This window comes from Mus pahari, chromosome 1, assembly GCF_900095145.1.
Source record: "Mus pahari chromosome 1, PAHARI_EIJ_v1.1, whole genome shotgun sequence".
NCBI lineage: Eukaryota > Metazoa > Chordata > Mammalia > Rodentia > Muridae > Mus > Mus pahari.
In genome coordinates, this window is record NC_034590.1 from 22,571,122 (window position 1) to 22,591,487 (window position 20,366).

A 20,366-nucleotide genomic window follows, 5' to 3' on the forward strand; every position below is an offset into this window, starting at 1 on the left:
AAGCTCAGTAAATGTCAGTAAAAGGCTTTCTGGAACCCGAAAGGCATTGGGAGGACAAGGCTCCTCTGGCTGCCTACTTACCCCCACCCCCTCCCCCTCCTCCACCCCACCCCCCAGCTCCCCACCCCTCACCCCCAATCCCAAATAATGCAGACCCAGAATCCAGGTGGCTATCCTGGGAAAGCCAGGCTCACAGAGGCATCTACCATTCTAGGAGTCTTGGGAGGGTGAGGGAGGAGACCCGAGTGGAGCAGCAATGCCCCCGGCGTCCACCGCAATCTGCCACCGCAGTCTGCGCCCTCTGCCGCCGCCGCGGCTTTGTCCTGGCTCCACAGGGAGACGGCCCAGTCGAGTGCGACCGGCACGGACCCGGAGGCGGTGGGCCCTGCTGAGCGCTCAGCGCTTTCCAAGCTTCCCGTTCCAGAGGCCACAGTTCCCTAGCTAGGCTGTCAAGACAAGAGGGGAGGCATATTGCTGCAAATCCCCTTCTAGTTTTCAAATGATATCTTTGAAAAGGGCTTTCCCCTTTTGTGATCGTGGCTGCTGCCCTGTACCCTAGGTAAAGTTCATAGTCCACCTGGCCACTTTAGACCTGGGCTGGAGCCCGCAGTCTCTTCTTATGGTTTCCCAGAGAGCCAGCCCTGCCACGGGTTGCGGGGGATCCTAGTTTCAGGTAAAACTGCATTCTCCAATCAGTCCTGATTTTAAAGGGTTTTTGTTTGGAGGACTACGGAGAAAGGGTGGGTTTTACATGGCTGGAGGACTAAGTCAGTATTTAAAAATAAATATTAAAAAAAAATCCAGAAGATCCTAAAAAGTACAACGAGAAACAGGATTAGCAGAGACAAAACAGGGATGAGAAAAGTATAGTTTAAACGAAAACTCAGGGTCTTTCCTAGACTGACTTTCTGGAAAGGCTGGGATGTAGGGATTTGAATACCACACACTGACCAGCCAGGTGCGCCCAGGTGCAGACCCTTACCCTGGAACAGGCATAGAAGATCAGGCTGGATACCAGAAACAGGCCTGCCATTATTGGGGGGGGGGGAGTATTTTAGAATCGGACAGAGATTCAGGGAGAGCGCAAGCAAATTTGATGGGAGAGGGAGACTGATTTGATCCCCCTCCCTCACTTCAATCCAATCTGTTTGCTTGGCGGCTGCGCCTTGCCTTGGAGTCTTGGGCGCAGTGGGACGTGTCTCTCCCATGTTTCCCTTAATTAGGAGGTGCCAAACTTTTCCCGTTCCCTCCCACCGGCTTTGGTTTAGTAATCAGACCCACATGAGTCACGCCAAACACGTAGCCCCCTCCTACCGGAGTGACAACAAGACAGCGTACTCCAGGCTGTTGTCCCTTTAAAATCCGAATCCAAAGGGGTAATGATTTATCAAACGTGTATTATCAGGAAGATGTCAAACGAAGGGCACCTTGCTTCCCACTGACGCAAACCCGGCCTTTCCCGGGGAGATATAGAAAGCGCCTCTTGTTCCAGGGCCAAACCTAGACCAGTAGTGGATTTTACTCTACGGTTCAATCTGTTGTTCACATCAGACATGGTGAGTGCTTGCTTTTATTCTCCAAAGAAAGGTGGATGTGGGGATAAGGATGGCCGGTTCGTTTGGGGTATTTCTTTTTGGAAATATCTGCAATAGGAGAGACAGAAAACCATTTTCCAAGGCTCAAGTTCAGGTATTCATACTTGGGAGCCTTGCCGGAGGGCAGGAGAGGTTTCCCTAGTTGGTAAAGCCGCTCTTAAACGCGATCTCAGGTACTGTCCGTGGTGCTGAAAGTCAAGATTTCCTTTCACTGCGAGTCGCTCTGGGTCTTAGGGGCAATTGAGAATGCAGACTGGAGTCCAGGCATTGGGTTTGGTGCACTTAAACTCGGTTTGTGCGTTTGTGCCGCGGGTTAGAGCAGAGGTTTTCGGTTGACGAGAAGGTACTTTGATTGGTTTTACAGTAAAGTAATTATTTATACTATCTTGGAACTCTGAAACGTAACACTAACACGCGGCAGCCAAAGGGAAACCCATTGCTGGCAAGTCTTCACGTTTAAAATTCAATAGGGAGAAAGCTAATGAAAATTATTGGTGAGATTTGGTACTCAGTCAAGAGTTGGGACGGAAAGAATATTATATTCCTGGAAATGGACAGCAAAATAAAAATAAAAAATTGGCATGATCCATATACATTTGAGGGGTATGGAATCAAATGAAGAGAATGTAAGGATAAAAGCCAGCCACCATGCTTTTCCCATCTAGTTTATTGTTTTAGCGGTGGGCTGTTTGTTGGTAGTAATATTTTGATTTAAAAAAAAAAAACAACCTTTATCCTTGACTTTGCTTCTTGGGCGACCAAAGTAGACTGGAATGCTGGAGTTTGAATTTACCCGTGTGGCATCCAGCCTTGGCCTACCCCAGAGCATGTTTTGTGATCACAGCTTGTTTATAGGGGGGGAAAAAAGGCAATGTGCATTGTTGAATGACAAAGGAAATGGGGCGGAAAATTAAAGAATCTTTCTCCACAATGGTGAAGGGGATGTGGTACCCACAGCCTTGATTTGAAATCCACAGAGGGCAGGGAGCTCCTGGCTGTAGGGTTATTTCTATATTGCCCGCCTCTTTCCCCCTGTCAAAACCCACTCATTCTTCTGTCTTAGTGCCTCCTCCACTTGGGAGAAAATATTAGCTTCTTCGTGTCCAAGGGTTACAGACAGGTCTGGCGAGTGGAGAAACACCGGTTCCGTTTGCTACCCTGTCTATTTTGTGCCTGGACCTGGAATGTGTGCAGACCCATATATTTTATTTTTAATGCTGCCGTGACTTTTTGTTTGTTTGTTTTGCACGAACTTGACATTGTGTTTGCAGGATTGCAGTGCTCCCAAGGAAATGAATAAACAGCCACCCAACATCTTGGAGGCAGCGGTGCCGGGCCACCGGGATAGCCCTCGTGCACCTAGGACCAGCCCAGAACAGGATCATCCTGCTGAGGCCCCCGCGGCCGCTGTCCAGCCGCTACGTGTGCCCAGGTCGGCTTCCACCGGCGCCCAAACTTTCCAGTCTGCGGATGCGAGAGCCTGCGAGGCCCAGCAGCCTGGAGTAGGGTTTTGTAAACTCAGCAGCCCCCGGGCACAAGCGACCTCCGCGGCCCTCCGGGACTTAAGCGAAGGGCACAGCGCACAGGCCAATCCCCCTTCCGGGGCCGCTGGGGCTGGCAACGCTCTGCACTGCAAGATTCCAGCTCTGCGTGGCCCGGAGGAGGACGCGAACGTGAGTGTGGGCAAGGGCACACTGGAGCACAACAATACCCCAGCCGTGGGCTGGGTGAATATGAGCCAGAGCACAGTAGTGTTGGGTACCGATGGCATCGCGTCGGTGCTCCCGGGCAGCGTGGCCACCACTACCATACCGGTAAGCAGGTTACAAGCGGCCCCCGCTGCCTGCTGCTCACAAACCGCGCGTGAAGGGAGCTGGGCCCTGGCGGGTGCACGTATGCTGATGTTGAAACGGGTTGGCAATGCCAGGTGGTGGATGCTGGAGGCAGCTTTGGGGCTTCGGAGGCTCGCACTGCTGGGGGCGGGGAGGGGAGTCAGGTCCTCAGTTAAGGTTTGTGTGTGTGTGTGTGTGTGTGTGTGTGTGTGTGTGTGTGTGTGTGTGTGTGTGTGTGTGTGTGTGCAGCGATCGAGCCAGCAAGGTTCGGACTTGCCCTTCCCAGCCTCAGCTGTAGAACCGGTGCAGATCCGTTAAATAAAAGCAGATAGATTCTGCATCTTGCTACAGACGCGAGTCTCCATCCTATCAATGTCTGAGTCTTTTTCGGTTCTTTAAAAAGAAAAACTCCAATTTAAAAGGAATCCTGGGGTGGTATGGGAGGGGGATGGACCTTATTCTGGGAGCTCTCCCCATGTGAGTCAAGGAACTCTTAAAGAGGTGCTACTGAAGTTAAGCATCAGGGTCTCTTAACCTGGCCTCTTCTAAACCCCAGAACGTAGTTTCTTTTTCCATTCCCCTAACATAGTCCCTCTCACTTGTCCCTTCCCATTTGGGTATCCCCTTAACCAGAGATAGGAAAAAAAAATGTACAGAGTGAACCCTGATCTCTGGACCAGGGATACAGACCAATTTTCTTCCTTAAAGGCTTTTGTTCCATTTCACCCCAGTGATTTCTCTTCCTTCTCTGAATCCCCCCTGCGTCCCCTCCCGTGCCCCCTATCCCGCTCTTCCCTTTCCTTGGCCTGTCCCTCCTTTAGCTCCCCCTTTAGCCCTGCAGTCATGGGCTAGGTGTGTGGCCAGAGCTCAAAGGCTGGGGTGGGGGCAGATGGAGCATTGCCATGTGCAATGTAGGGTTTATAGACCTGTCTCTCTTCATCTGTAGCCCCACCCCCACTTGCATAGTAGGAACTCAGTCACCCAGTCATCAGGGTAACTAGAAATAACCTTGCATTTACATGTTTCTTTGCTTTGGAATTTCTTTCTAGAACACTGTTCTGCATATATTAGATGATGCTTTTAATGGCAGGTGCCCACCAGCGGAGTAGAAACTATGTTTCCCACACCTCCCTTTACCTCTGCACTGCGACAAAAAGAGCTGGGACTCCCTTACCAAGTCAGCTGTGTTGGGGGTGGGGCTAGGGGTGGAGCCGTGTGGGGGTGGGGGAGGAACAGCAATGGGGTTGAGTAAGGGCTGCCAGGCCTGAGAGTACCAATGTTTCAGCCCCTTCCGACAATCACTCTGCCCTTCTCCGGATCATATGCCATCTTCTCTCTTGACCATCACTGCTTCTTCCTCCATGATCTGGAGAATCACGTGAAGTACCCCCTGCTGTCATTTGATAGGTGAAGGGTGACTGGGGAGCAGGGTACCCCAATGTCTGGGTGTAAGGAAAACAGAGTTCACATAAGGTGCCTTTCCCATTCATTTTGCTGAGGTTTTCTAGAATCAAGTCCATGTGAGCTTGGAGACAGAAGGTTAGAGATTCACAGACTATGTAAGTTGGCAGATGCCCCAGAGACAATTATTCAGTCTCCCCCCCCCCATTGTCCAGATGTGGACAGAGGCTGAGCCCCAGCAGTGCACAGGGAGTTGTCCTACTTGGTAGCAAGATCCAGATCAGAAGGAGTAGTTTTGGCTGTCCTGTTTCTTACCACATTAGTCTTCTCCAATTCTCCATCCTGCTCGCTCCAGGACTAAAGGATGCACCTTTTAAAATTAGCTGACTGGGCAGGTTTTGCCTGCAAGTTTTGGCAGAGAAATGTGAGGCGGGGGCTCTGGCTGGCTGGAAGCATTACAATTCTTATTTCTGCCACACGTTTTGAAGAAAGGACTGAGGAGGGGGTGTGCAGGGAGGGCTTTTATGGGGTGGGGGAAGGAATTGGTTTGGAACCTGCTTGCTGGGAACTTCAGGCATGATATTGGGAGTCTGCTTGCTAAATGAACTCCTGGCGACAGGTTGGGTATGAAGGGACGGATATGCTTGGGGAAGGTTGCTTGCTGGTGTGCCCTGACTCTAGGAATTAGGAAACCGGGTCAGAGGTCTGATTAAAGAGGATCTTTAGAATAAGATTGGGGGGGGGTTGGTGGTGCTTGCTGAAGACTCAGTACAGGAGTGAGGGGTAAGGGCTCTGCTCGTAGATGCATCCTTTCTTCAGACTTGGGATCTTGCTTGCCGATGCATCCTATGTGGGGAAACTGGGGATCTGCTTGCCGGGGGGGGGGGGTGGGGGGACCCTCAGCTGTTTCGGGGAGGGCTGAATGGGGCCTGCTGAGGACCTATCTGGGTCTGCTATCCGACAATGTGCTTTTCCGCCCTCAGGAGGACGAGCAAGGGGATGAGAATAAGGCCCGAGGGAACTGGTCCAGCAAACTGGACTTCATCCTGTCCATGGTGGGGTACGCAGTGGGGCTGGGCAATGTTTGGAGGTTTCCCTACCTGGCCTTCCAGAACGGGGGAGGTATGGCTTTTCAGCTCTTTCCGGCCTGCGGAGGGGGCGGGCACTGGAGGGATGGGATGGGTGCGTCTGAGGACCTTAAATAGAGGTTGGGAGGGAAGATTGGGGCAACCTGGTCCTCTGCAGGCCAGACTGCAGGAGCTAATGGAACCCGCTGGATTTCAGAGTGGACATGGGCTCAGCTGAGGTGTAGGCCTCACTCACTAGAGATCTCTGGGTCCCCAGGCAAGTGTACACGGAAGCAGAGATGTTTGAATTCAAGTTAAACACTGGTTAGTCAGGAAGTGAGTACTCCCTTGTAGGGAATGCACTTTAAAGCCTGATGCCCTGCTGTCCTGAAGGTCAAATAGTATCTGGTTGTAACTGGGAAATTCGAGCCTCCTCCTCCTTTGGAGACTGAGAAAGAACAACCTTGACAGAATGCAGGGTGCAAGAGAGCAGTGGGGAACTTGGGGTGTACCTACTTACTGGGCAATCTCTCAGGAATACTCCACCGTAACACTCCCTTCCTTGGGAAGAGGCAGGAGATATTTTGATTTTAGTTATATCATTTAGCAAAGATGAATTTACTTCCGTGTGCCCTCACTGTGTGAAAGATGCTGCCTTTGAAAGAAGAGTGGAGACACCGAAGAGCATGGATTAGAACTCACTGGATCTTGGACATACCCACCAGGAAGGGGCCCTATTAAGCCAGGGTCCCTTGGCTTGCCACCAGAGGTTCAGGCCAGGGGCTGGCTGCTCACCCCAGGCCAGTTAACAAGGGTCCTCCAGAAACTTGCATCTCTTTTGGACCCAAAGTGCAAGGAATGCACCCCTCGCCCAGTCTTCTCTGGCCCGGTTTTAGGTCCGTCTGCTCCAGAAGGTATCTGGTGCCCCGAGTAGAACCCATGCTGCAGCAGGGGACAGTTATGGTGTAAAATAGAAAACACCCTCCAGTAAGACACCTTCCGAATAAGACACGTTGACAAGTATTAATGCAGATACAAAGTGTTCGGAAATCAGGGGTGCCCCGGAAACTGATAGGACGCAGCAGCGCCCTGACTGGGTTTCCATTCTTCCCCCCAGCAGGGAATCTCCAGGCCCAAGTGTAGGGACGAGGTGCTGTTCTTGGGGCTGCAGGGATGGGGGCGGGAGGGGGCTTGCTCGTGCGATGGAACGAGGGGAGGGAATTCCAGAAGAGAGCTTTTGCCCGGGAAAGTGCCCACCGCCCTTGTTTAGCACGGCCCTGAAGATTATAAGGGGGGCAAGAAGAAAAGCAGAGGCTTTGTCCGCAGTGCGGCTCAGGCGCCTCGCAGCAGCGAGGGGAGCTTCGGCACACAATGAACATTTTTTTTTCTTTTAAATTTCTATCCAGAGAGAATAGAGAGAATAGAGAAGGAGCCCAAGTTCCTGGTCTCTCTACTGGGACCTTCCTGACTGGAGGCTTTGGCAGAAAATGACCCTCTGCCAGACCGACCTGGAAGAAGTCAGGGGAAGGGTGGGGGTGAGGGAGTAGCTTCCTGAGCTGAGCACAGCCCTCCAGATTCTGTTATCTCTAGTACCCAAAATTGACCTTGACTCCTGTCCTGGTAATTCTCTCCAGGCCTGAAAATCCTTGCCCTTCCCCAGAACCCAGCAAGGCCGCAGGTACTAGGTACTACAGCCTCCTCCAGGCCCCGAGGGAGTAACAGAATTGAAGGAGAAGCACTTCTGAGAGCTCACGCGGTCTAGCGGAGACAGCAGCATAAATATTTTGAAGAGAAGGTTGCTTCTCGGGGCGAGGGGACTGTGGGAAGAGTTCTGCCCCAGAAGGAGGGCTGACTTCTGAGCACTAAGTTCTGAGTGGAGAAGGAGGTTGGTGTGGGTGGGCCAGAGCTGAGAGGGCACCCAGTTGTTAGCAGGCAGAGCAGGCCCAGCTCTGGGGAGGTGAAGGTTGGTGGTTTCCTCAGACAGGAGGATCACAAATCCAGCTTAGCTGAATGTTTGAGGGCCCACAGAGGGCCTAGGTATTAATGGGAATCCACCAAATCTGCCTCCAGTGAAAGGCATGGATTTGTGAAAGAGTGGAAGGGTTTAATTTGGGAGTCGGTGTGGGAATCAAAGCATTGTAAAGAACACACCACAAGGCATGCAACTTCTTTCTGGTGGGAAACTGAGGGCAAGTACTGTATAGCTTTATGATTTTGGAAGAAGGCCCTAAACTGCCCAGTGGGTGCCAACTGTAGAGCTAGGACATTAAAAGCTTCTTCAGTTTATGTTTAAGAAGACCAAGTCCAGCCCAGAGGGTTGAGTTGGGCCTGAGCCCTGCTTATGTCTCCTGACTCTTCCTTCCCACTTTCTCTCCCAGGCGCTTTCCTCATCCCTTACCTGATGATGCTAGCACTGGCTGGCTTACCTATCTTCTTCCTAGAGGTGTCCCTGGGCCAGTTTGCCAGCCAGGGCCCTGTGTCTGTGTGGAAGGCCATCCCAGCTCTGCAGGGTGAGTCCAGTTCTCTTCTTTGCCTCCTGGCTTTGCCCTCCCTGTCACCTTCCAGACTTAAGGAGGGACACCTACTCCCTCTCATTTTCCCTTCATTGTTTCTGCCCTTGTGGAGTCCTTGGCAGATTGTCTCCATTTCTGTGGATGCATCCCCTGTGCGGAGCATCTCTGTGGGTACCATTCTTGCATGGGGTTTGTGATGACACCAACACAGGTCCTTCACCTTTGCAGGCTGTGGCATCGCGATGCTCATCATCTCTGTCCTCATAGCCATATACTACAACGTCATCATCTGCTACACGCTCTTCTACCTGTTTGCCTCCTTTGTGTCTGTGCTGCCCTGGGGTTCCTGCAACAACCCGTGGAACACACCAGAATGCAAAGATAAAACCAAACTTTTACTAGGTAAGTTTGGGCATGCTTTAGCTGTCTGTGGTTCATTCAACAGATACTCAGTGAACACTTAAGAGGCAGGCCAGGCCCAGGGTGCACAGAGGTGAAGTCACACGTGCAAACATACTGAATTATAATGTTTAGAAAGCTCATGCCTAAAACGATGGGAGTCAGAAAAGTCTTGCTGCCTCCCGGAGAGCTGATGTGTTTGTTTAATGTCCAGGTTAACATTCCTGTGTGGGATGCTTGCTTTATTAGAGTGGGTAAAGCCAGGAAATTTGCATTTTTACCAAGCAATCTATGTTTTGCTTTGTTTCATTGAATATATGTCCATCTAGCTGTGATCTGGGAGGGAGTTTGCAACCCTCTCTGGCATTTTTTTTTTTTCTGAGATCCTCATTGGCAGAGTTCTCAATAATAATGCCACAAGTCACATAGACTCCAGGAACCCCATACATGTGATCCCGGAGCTCTGCCCCAGACTCTGTTAGAAATGTGTGTTGTATGAGGACCAAGGAGAGCACTTCCTGCTGTGGGGAGAAAGGAAAATTGGTGCTGGGTGTGTGAAACCCACTGTGTCCAGGCATCAGGGGCACATTTTCAGCTGATTGGGTGGAAGGAAGGAGTGAATGCCAGGAGACCCAGGAAACAGAAATAATGACTGTTCTGTATCTACATTCCTATGCTTGCCAGAGGAAAGACACGGGGATATGACAGCAGCTATGAATGTGCACAAATCTGTGAGTGTGTGAGTGTGTGTGTGTGAGTGCATGTGTATGTGTATGTGTGTGTGTGTACCAGTAAGCAAGAGGTCTCTCCTAGGTTTTCCTTGGAAGGTGGGATCCTACTGAGGCCAGTTGCACATGATCTCTTTGATTTGTTCTAACATTCACCTCCCATACCAGTTCTTTCCCCTCCAGCACCCATACCTCGTGGAACTGTGACATTGTTTGCCCCCCATGGGTGTGTTCATAGCATAAAATGACTTCTTCCCTGCTGTGTTGGTTACCTCTGGGTGCTACGATAAAGAGCCATGACCCAAGGTGACTTTTGGAAGAATGAGCTTATTCTACCTTATGGAAAACAGGAGTCCATTGTGAGGGGGGAGCGTGGCCAAAGAATCAGGAAGCTGAAAGATCACATCAGGAAACAGAGAACACACTGGAAATGGGGTGTCTTAATCAGTGCTCTATTGCTGTGGAGAGACACTGTGACCATGACAACTCTTATAAAAGACAGCATTCAATTGGAGCTTGCTTATAGTTTCAGAAGTTTCATCCATTATCATCAGGGCAGAGAGCATGGCAGCATGCAATTAGACAGCTGGAGACGTAGGTGAGAGTTCTACATCCAAATCCTGCAGGTGTGCAATGTTTGGATAGAAGGGAAGTGGTATTCAAAACTTCTCTAGGTGGAGGCTGGGTGGTGTGTGTGTGTGTGTGTGTGTGTGTGTGTGATATGTGTGATGTACATGTGTGTATAAAAGTACTACAGTATAAACCATGTCCTTGGATGTGGAACAATAACTTGAGACTACAGCAGGCAGCAGGAAGAGAGAGACACTGGCTTTGGTGTGGGCTTTTGAAACCTTAAAGCCCACCCAGTGGTGCACCTGCTTCGACAAGGCCACACCCCCTAATCCTTCTCAAGTAGTGCCGCTCCCTGATGACTAAGCACTCAAAGGAATGAGCCCATAGGGGACATTCTTATTCACATCATCATGTGGGCAATGCTGTAAACCCTCAAGTCTGCTCCCAGTCAGTACTTCCTCCAGCAAGGCCTCACCTCCTAATCCCCCCCCCAACAGCACCACCTACTGGGGACCAAGTGCTCAAATACTCGAATCTATGGAGGACATTGCACATTGAAATGAACACATGTCCTATAGTCTCAGCCCCATATTGAAGGACACAGTATACGCTGTACTGCTTTTACACACACATGCATGTCATGTACACACACACACACACACACACACACACACACACCACCCAGCCTCTACCTGGAAAGGTTTTAAATAATAGCAAAAGAGAGGAACAATAAAGTTGTTTCCCTTCAATCCAAACTCTGTACACCTGGAAGGGCTCAGGAGTGGGGAACAGGGCTTGCACAGGTTCCCAAGGGGCTTGCACAGGTTCCCAAGTACAAGATTCCTCCCTATGGATGCATGACCAAGGCTAAGTGTCCCTCAGTATCTGTGGGGCTCATGGTCTTCATCTCCACTGGTTCCCTGTTGACAGTTTTCTCAGGGCACTAGAGTGGTACCCAAAGCTGGTAGCTGCATATCAGAGTCACCTGGGAATGAGCAATGTCAGTCACTTAAGGAACAAACTTGATGAATTAAAGATCAGACTGCGTTGATGACCCTGGGAACCAGGATTTAAAATTTTCTCCGATTTGAACTTAGGATCCTTCTCAGTGGATAGAATACTGTGTACCGTGCATAGGACCCTGAGTTTGATCCCCAGCACAGCATAAGCTTGGTGTGATAGTGAATGCCTAGGATTCATTCCAGTACCCTGGAGGTAGAGGCAGGAGGACTAGAAATTCAAAGTCACCCTTGACCGCATAGCAAGCTTGAGGCCAGTGGGTTACATGAGATCCCATCTCAAAAAGGAAACAATATGTTTTTTTTTTTTTTTTTTTTTTTTTTTTTTTTTTTTTTTTTTTTTTTTTTTTTTGCTCAAGTGTAAGCCAAGCTAGGAACTACCAGGGCAGGAGTTGCTCAGTGCCTTTCTGTTTTTCTTGCTGTTGGGGACTGAACACAGACATATGAGCCACCATTGAGTAACACACTCCCCACCTCCAGAATAGTTTTTGACAATGTGGACCATACTTGGTTTAGGAATGGGGTATAGCCCATCTTCTTTGCCCCATGCAGTAGTTACCTCTAAAAAAAAAAAAATCTGTGATTTTTGGAGAGATTCACGTGTAGCTCTTCACAGAATCACAAGCAGCAATCAGATGCCAGAATATCTTCTTGGAAACAACCACCAAGTTTAGATCAAGCACATTTTCCAGGAACTGCCTGCTGCCTTGAGTGGAGAAAACTCAGGTCACAACCCATCTCAGAGTCCAGCTTGTCTTTGCCAAAATCTGACTGGAAAGGAAGTTCCCTTCCAAGAGTATGTGCTGGATCAAGTTGTTGCTTTGATTTAGGATCCAAGGATGCTTTCTGGAGCGTGCCTGAGAGACCATATGGTCACGGTGATCAGTGTCCTGCAGCTGTCCCCCGGGTGGGAGTATCATTCAGAAATATGCAGTCTTCTGTCAATAAGGTCCACTGTCACCAGTGTAGCATCTGAGCACATGTTAAAGACAGCCACCTTCACTGCACGCTGATCTCTCTGAGAAGCTCATTCATCGATTTGTCAATGTTAATATGCGCAACGAGCCTACATAGGCATTCCATTGTTTCTATGTTACAGGTGAACAACCTTGAGCAGAAATTCTGAATTAGGTGTCTGGTCGGACTTGGGGACTGGAGTCCAAGTGTGCATGTCTTTTAAGGCTACAGGACTTAGCCCAGTGCTAAATGTTTCCCAGACTGCAAGGCTGCACCATAAAGTAATATTTTTGCCCCTCTTGAACAGAACCTACGAACTTGCAGATGGCAGGTGACATGATGATTATTGGTTTTTTTTTTCCCAGATAACTAAGAGGAGTTTTCAAACTTACATTGTAAGTTGCAAGGTCTGCATTTGGGGCCATGTGACCCCCCCCCCATATTTTCTGCCTGTCCGGGGTGCTTAAAGAATCTTTGGTCCATGTGTTCTAGTCTATCAAGTCCCAGCAAAAGTGACATCATTACAGGTGTTCCCCCAAGTGATATTTGTGGTTGATATTCTGTGTGATAGCAAGAAAGATCACACACACAATAGTTAAGCCATCATTGTGACGATTCTACATTGAGGCATCCATGCAAAGGGAAAATTAGAGACAGACAAGTATGGTACGAAACGGCTAATTACAGATAAGTACGGTACGAAACGGCTAATTGCAATCACATTCACAGTGCTGGAAAGCACTAGGAACTTAGTATGTGATAAAGATCCCCACAATTCCATCGCTCAAATAAATCATGGCTCACCCTTCAGAATAAGTTATTCTATAATCATTAAAAACAAAGAGTCATAAATAAAAGCATGGGGAAAAAAAACCTCCCATATCCTACTAAATGTAAGGGCGTGCTATGTTCATAGTGGGATTTTATCTTTATTAGAGATATCTACATGGATGTAAGGCTAAACATTTTAGCAGTTTGGGGCCAATCTTTGCTCCATTTTTCTGTCATAGGTATGCATCTATTGTGTAGTCTATCCGTTTTTATATGTGTGTGTTTATTCTTTTTAAAGTGACCTGGGTACCTTGACCAGGCACATAGGTGATGCCTCAAGAGAGAGGCAGGCATGACACTGTCCTGGTTTGGCTTCATGTCTCCTTCCAGAGTGGTTTGAAGCAACCCTGAGAGGCAGAGGGCTAAGGGCCTGGCATGGCTAGGCATCTATTCACCAGCCACACACCATTAAAACAGCCAGAGCACTGACAATGGGATTCTCTGATTATTCCCAGGAGCCTATGGACGAGTCAGAGCCCACAGCATGCATAACCATAGTTTTAAATATTTTTTGTTAATTAAATAAAGCAAAGTATCAATATTCACCCACCCCTCTCTCTGTACTCCCTCAGCTTCTGCATTACCTGCACATGGGTGGGCTCTATACATGGGGTCAAGTTCTCTTTGATAGGGGTTTCAATCCTGTTGAGTTTTGAGGTGACATAGAAAGGTAACAGAATCCTGTCCTACAGAGATACGAGTTGCTTTAAAGCCCTTCTGCTTGGCCCAGCTGTTGGGTATTTAGACAATAGCTTTTCCCATGCCATCTCCAAGATGGATACACCAAGCTAGGCTTCTTTGGGAAATGGACCTGACGCCCCTTTTCCCCCTTGCAGTGTTCCCCAAATGACCCTCCAGGCAGACCACCTCAGCCCCGTAACCACCTCCTTTTCAAAGCAAGCCTGGCACCGTCCCAGGAGATGAACTGACATATAAGTGACTTAATATTGTGACCCTTACACACAGTGGGTGGAGGTGTGTCCACCACCGGTGTTGCCCTGATCACGTTGTCTGATTGTTCATGTCAGCACGCAGACGCCAAACACTGCGCCCACTCCAGCCTGAGACTAGCCCTGGGGCTGCCTACAGAGAGAGATAGAACATGCCCAGTCATTTCATCTTTCTTCCCATTTTTATTAAGACAAGGCCTTGTTCTGTAGTTCAGATGGCAATCCTCTAGTCTCAGCTTCCTGCGTCACTAGGTACAGCTTGTAGGACAGGCTCCTGCCCAGGCTGACTCAGCCCTCCAAGGATCCGCAATGGAGGACAGTTTGTCCCTACCCTGCGGAGGGAGTTCAGCCACTGTTTTGTTCAGAGCCTTAGCTGGGTCAGCTCAAATTGGAACAGTATAAACACCATTTCTATTTCTGGAATGGCTTAATTTTCATTAGAACTTTAATTAAATGATCCCTTTTCTCCCCGGTCTTTCCTGTGCTTTCATTTATTAATAATTGCCCGAGTAAAGAGAATCCCATTCCAACAGCTTTCCAATTTAGCTGATCATTATCGCTGTTCTTTGTTCGGGGTTGTTGGGCCGCGGAGCTCTGATGAGATGGCCTGTCACTGCTTCTCTGGCGGACAGAAAGGGCGGAGAGCCGGGAAGCACGCTCCTGCCATCTAGTGGTTAAAAGAGACACTGCAGGAGGCTCGAGGCTGCTGGCGGCTCTGCAGCATTGCAGTGGGAACCTGGAACTCTTATGAGGCTTATGAGGCTCTTATGAGGCTACACTGGGCTGGCTGGCGGTTGTCCTTTGGGCACCCACCGGTCCAGGGAGTCTCTACAAAGGCAATTTTGGAAGCAAGCAGGGATCACTGAGATCTTAGCGGATGGGTTGCTTTTCATCAGGAAAAACGAGAAAAAAAGCTGTGGTGATTTACGCCAAGAGGATCTGAGTGGAACTTTAATCACCTGGTTCAGGTTGCTTCTGGGGAACAAGAAATCTTCCCCAGCAAAGATTTGATAGTCGGGAGTCTGGAATCCTCCTGAAACTGTTTTTGTTGTTGTTGTTATTTTTGTTGTTGTTGTTGTTTTGCTTTTTAATTTAAAAAGCTAATATTGAAAAGGCAGCTTCTAGGAGACACCTAGAAACAGATTCTCAGCCTGAGATTTAGCAGAGCCAGTTTTGCTTTTTTTTTTTTTGGTCTGGGGAGGTAAGACTACTGGTGTTTGGTGAGCAGCAGCCGTTGGTTATTACCACATAGGACAGCCTTCTTCCAGCAAAGTATGATTTGCCCTGGGAAGTTATTAATACTCCACAGAGAGTCTGAGGAACCAATCAGAATGGGAGGAGTTTCCGACTGTTATTTGAATCTTGCTTGTTTGAGATAAGGTTTGGTCTCACGCTCCTGGCAGCCTTCCTGTCTCGGGTCTGTCACTTGCTGGGATTACAGGTGTGCACCACCACATGTGGTCTAATGTGCTGCTGAAGACCGAACCGGAGCTTCGTGCTGCTAGGCAAACACCCAAGCAACGAGCAACATCAGCAGCCCATGTTGTTGGAATCTTCCCTCAGCATTCTGAGCTAACTAGGGGTGGGCGTGGGGGAGCAGCAGGAAATTGAGGTAGGTCATTGTGTTCATCGGAAGTGATACAGAGCACTGTCTGCTCCGTGGACAGGTATAATGACAAAGATTGAGTTATTGCTAGGATTTATTGAGTATTTTTAAACCTCTTATCTCACTTGCTTTGGTCCCTGCAATAGCCCTGTGAATGAGATCCATCCATCCCCAGCAGTTGGAGCTGAACCCCTACTCTTGCCCTGGTGGCTGCACTCACACAGGGTGTGGCTCGGGGTGTGGCACAATGCATCTTCGCTGCATGCATTTTGTCATGGTGTCTAGAACAATTTTTAACTCAGTCTCCAAAACTTAGAAAGGAAAGATGGTATGCAGACTTGCTTTCTGCATCTGGGCCCGAACACCTGGAAAAGGTCATTGCAGATTGGTGGGAATGTCTGCTGCTCCCGTCATTCCCCTTTTATGCCTTCCTCCTTGGGCACCCGTGCTGGACTCTCTAGGTGCCCGAGCCCATGAGCCCTGCTGTGTACTCCAGAGTGGGGTAGATCAGAGTGAGGACTGCAAACAGCGAGTGCCCCGTTCCTCCTGGCAGGACTTGCATCCTTGGCAAACAGCTGCAGTTCTGGGTACCAGCTCATTCCAGGACTTGGCTCACAGTGTGATGTAAGGCCGAAGGGCCATGGGCATTGAGTGTTGCAGACATTCCTGAGACTGGTCCTCACAGTGCCAGTTGTCCTGCTACTTGGTGCTTGATGAAACTGTCTTTTGGGAGTCCAGCAAGCTTTCTGTTTCAAATTTCTGCCCATTTTTTATTGGAGTTAAGAGCATGAAGGTCATGGCCTCATGACCATGCTTTCCTGACTCCTAACCTATGACATCTTTCTCCTCTCCCACCTTCTTTTCACTCCTATGGTCTCCTCAGCTCCCAAGCCCAGGAACCCATCTTTGCCTGTCTTTCTTCTCCCCAGCTATTGGCTGTAGGCATTTTATTCACCAGTCAGGGAAAATTTTGGGGCCGGGGGTCAAGGTTACAAAGTATCACTTGTGTAAGTCACTTGGTAAGTTTAGACTTTCTTATCCCTGGAGGCACCCAGGCCTTGGAGGCCAACATTTAGCATTACAATACAAGCAAAAGACCAAGCCTCAACAGTGCCTAGCACTCTAAAGCATGTGTGATTGATTTTTCTCTTCTGATTCCAGGCATTCTCAGCTATTGAGATTTTGCATGGGATAATTCTTTGTCAATGGAGAACTGACTTGCTCATTGTAGCAGCAGCAGCATCCTTGGTCTTTATGCACTGGATGTCACTAGTGGCGAGCTGCTCAGATACAAAAGTTAACAATGTTTCTGGGTTATGGCCCATGATGATGACATTCACCAAGACACAGTCTCAGGTCCTGCTGAAGGCCCTTTAGCACAGTGTAGTCACAATTCCTGCTTACCCATGGGAGGGTGGAAAGAGCACAGCACAGGTTCTAAGAGTACCTACTGTGCGCTGTCTGTATTACTAGGTGGTGCTTCAAAGCAGGGTTTAGGAATTATTTTTTTGTTTGACCCCGAATCTAGTTCAGGATGTCTTAGAACTGTGCTGTGAAGCTGGTCATAACCTTAAACTTCTGACCTCTTTGCATCCACCTCCCTAGGGTTGGGATTGCAGATGTGAGCTACTACACCTGGTTTTATGCGGTACTGGGAACGGAACCCGGGGTTTCCTGCATGCCTGGCAATCGACCAACCGAGCTGTATCCCAGCCCGCTTGATCTTCCTGCCTCTGCCTGATAACATGCTGGCATTATAGGCTGGTGCTCTTGTCCTGGCCAGAGAGACCACTTACTAGAAAGCCACTTACTAGAGCTTCACAGGACACCCATGCTTAAACTGATATCTGTAACTGATATGCCTTCTGTAGTGTCCTAAGGATGTGGGCCTGAATTTTGATCTTTCTTATGACCTATAGGATTCAGTAGTGTTACTGACCTTTAAATGACCTTAGTGACTTTAAAAAGCTCATTTCCTTATTTAAAAAAGTAATTCTTTTAGACAGGGTCTTACTGTATTGCTCTGGATGGCTTGGATCTTACTATATGGACCAGGCTGGCTTTGAACTCACAGAGATCCTCCTGAGTGCTGGGTTTGAAGGCGCAAGCGCAGGTTTTCTATTTTAAAGATCCCAGGGTTGAGATACATTATGCAAAACACAAGAAAACCAAGAAGGATGACCATCGTGTGGATACTTCATTCCTCCTTAGAATAAGGAACAAAATACTCATGAAAGGATATAGGTACAGAGACAAAATTTAGAGCTAAGATGAAAGGATGGACTATCCAGAGACTACCCCATCTGGGAATCCATCCCATCATCAGCCACCAAACCTAGATACTAATGCTCATGCCAGCAAGATTCTGCTGAAGGGACCCTGATATAGCGGCCTCTTGTGAGGCTATGCCAGTGCCTGGCAAACACTGAAGTGGATGCTCACAGCCATCTATTGGATGGAACACAGGGTCCCCAATGGAGGAGCTAGAGAAAGTACCCAAGGAACTGAAGGGGGCTGCAACCCTGTAGTTGCAACAACAATATGAACTAACCAGTACCCCCTGAGCTTGTGTCTCTAGCTGCATATGTAGCAGAAAATGCCTAATTGGCCATCACTGGGAAGAGAGGACCCTTGGTTTTGCAAACTTTATATGACCCAGCACAAGGGAAGGCCTGGGCCAAGTAGTAGGAGTGGGTGGGTAGGGGAGCAGGGGCAGGGTGGGTATAGGGAACTTTCGGGATAGCATTTGTAATGTAAATAAAGATAATAATAATAATAATAATAATAATAATAATAATAATAATAATAATAATAAAAGATCCCAGGGTTACCTACATGTAGGGTTTTGTTATTAGCACAAGGTGTTGCAGGGGCTGGAGAATGTGGGGTGAGAAATACATTCCGCCAATATTTCCCTGCTGCTCCTCAGTGCTTAGAGCTCTGGCTTCTTACCTCGGACCGGCAGAGAGACCGCGGTCCATTCTCCATACTTACCTCATGGTTTCCGGTCCACCCTCTTCCTCTCCTGAACAGATTCCTGTGTTATCGGTGACCATCCCAAGATACAGATCAAGAACTCTACTTTCTGCATGACGGCCTACCCCAACTTGACAATGGTTAACTTCACCAGCCAGGCCAATAAGACATTTGTCAGCGGGAGTGAGGAGTACTTCAAGTAAGCTGGCTGGGTCTGGGGAAGCTCTATAAGCAAGCCCAGAAGATGGTCTGCAGCCCAGAGCTGTGAGGTGGGAGGGGGCGGGCGGCCTCCCTTCGTACTCTCCTTGCTGATGCCAGTGATCTGAGAGGGAGATTGTGTCTGGCTGGGCTTCCACAAGCCATGTGCTTTGTGCACTGTGGGCCTGCATGTGAGGGGTAACTAAATGACACCGGTAAGAGCAAGATTGGTACTGTGGCAATCTATCATGTTAATAAGAAATAGGTGCTAACCGTGACTCAGGTCATCCAAGCTGACACCTGCCGGCCAGGTCACTCTGTCCACCTGCCCTTGACCTCCAGGGAAGAGAATTCAAAAGTAAGAAAACCAATAGGGTCAGGCGCTTCGTTTCAAGGAGGAGACAGACTTTCTTACATCCCTCCCTTCCTCCTCTCTCCCTTATCTCTCCTTTCCTTCCTCCAGCTCTCATTCTTTCCTTTTCCTCCCTCTCTTCCCCTTCCTCCATCCTTTCCTTCTTCCTTCCTGTCCTTCCCTTTTTTCTTCCTTCCCTTCTTTCCAAAAAAGAGACTCTCTCTGTAGCCCTGGCTGGCTTGGACCCACCATGTGGTCTGGGATAGTTTTGAACTCACAAGAATCCTCTTGCCTGAGTCTTTCTGGGGCTGGGATTACAGGCATGAGGCCCCACACCTAGCTGAGTTTTGTCCTTTCTCTGAGTTTTGAATGCTGGCGATGGGGTTCAGGATTACTAGAAGATGTTCAGCTATAAGTGTCCTTGGTGAAATGTTTGTGGAGTGGGGCAGTGTAGACATTTCATGGAGGGGAAAGCAATGTGGTCCAGCCACTCATGTGCACTCTCGTGTGAGCAGGGTTGCAAGCGAGTGGAATTATAAAATGGTGGGGAATGGACTGAAGCACGCTAAGGGGGAGCCATCAGGGAGCCGGGGTGTGCTCAGACCCACTTGAGCTATGTTGAGGTCACATGAGACAGTGCTGTTGGAGTCTCATGCAGCCCAGTCTTGAGCTCTCTAAGTAGTCCACTGAGGTACAGTTCACCTTACACTCTAAATTCTCCTGCCCCCATTTTCCCCAATGATGGGATTACAGGCCTGCACCACTGGGTCCTGTTCACGAAGCACTGGAGAGGTTTGCAGGACTGCATGTGTGCCAGGCAATCACTCTACAGTGCGTACTTTCACATTTTAGCCAACATCAGCCTTGGAGCATGCCTAGTACAACTAACTCAAACTACAGTGTAGAGGTGCACTTTAAGTGACTGCTTTCTGCATTCTGGCTTTGTAAAGTTGAGAAGTACAACAGTGCTCTGGTACGGAAAAGCCTGACATCATTCTTCTTCCTCTTCCTCTTCTTTCTTTTAAAAAAAGATTTATCTTATTTATTTACTTGTGTGTATGTTTAAGTGACTTGTGAGTTTATGCATATGTGGCTATAGAGACTCCTGTAGAAGCTAGAAGGGGGGCTTAGGTCCCTCAGAGCTGGAGATTTCAGTGTTTGTGGCTGCTGGGCTCCTCATGTGGCTGCTGGTCTCCTCATGTGGCTGCTGGTCTCCTCATGTGGCTGCTGGTCTCCTCATGTGGCCGCTGGTCTCCTCATGTGGCCGCTGGTCTCCTCATGTGGCCGCTGGGCTCCTCATGTGGCCGCTGGGCTCCTCATGTGGCCGCTGGGCTCCTCATGTGGCTGCTGGGCTCCTCATGTGGCCGCT

General features: G+C 49.0%; 1 protein-coding gene across 2 annotated transcripts in view; it reads left to right on the forward strand.

Annotated features, from left to right (window-relative positions):
* The first annotated feature begins 1,473 nt into the window (after positions 1-1,473).
* Positions 1,474-20,366, forward strand: part of Slc6a5 (solute carrier family 6 member 5) — a 47,569-nt gene continuing 28,676 nt past the window's right edge. The window contains exons 1-6 of one of the 2 annotated variants that reach the window (XM_021200313.2): positions 1,480-1,556; positions 2,867-3,409; positions 5,812-5,950; positions 8,274-8,405; positions 8,637-8,810; positions 18,505-18,646. In XM_021200313.2, the coding sequence (XP_021055972.1) occupies positions 1,554-1,556; positions 2,867-3,409; positions 5,812-5,950; positions 8,274-8,405; positions 8,637-8,810; positions 18,505-18,646 (1,133 nt within the window). In that variant the 5' untranslated portion in view covers positions 1,480-1,553. Of the gene's footprint in view, positions 1,557-2,866; positions 3,410-5,811; positions 5,951-8,273; positions 8,406-8,636; positions 8,811-18,504; positions 18,647-20,366 lie in introns of both variants that reach the window. The other variant, XM_021200316.2, reaches the window with a different exon arrangement.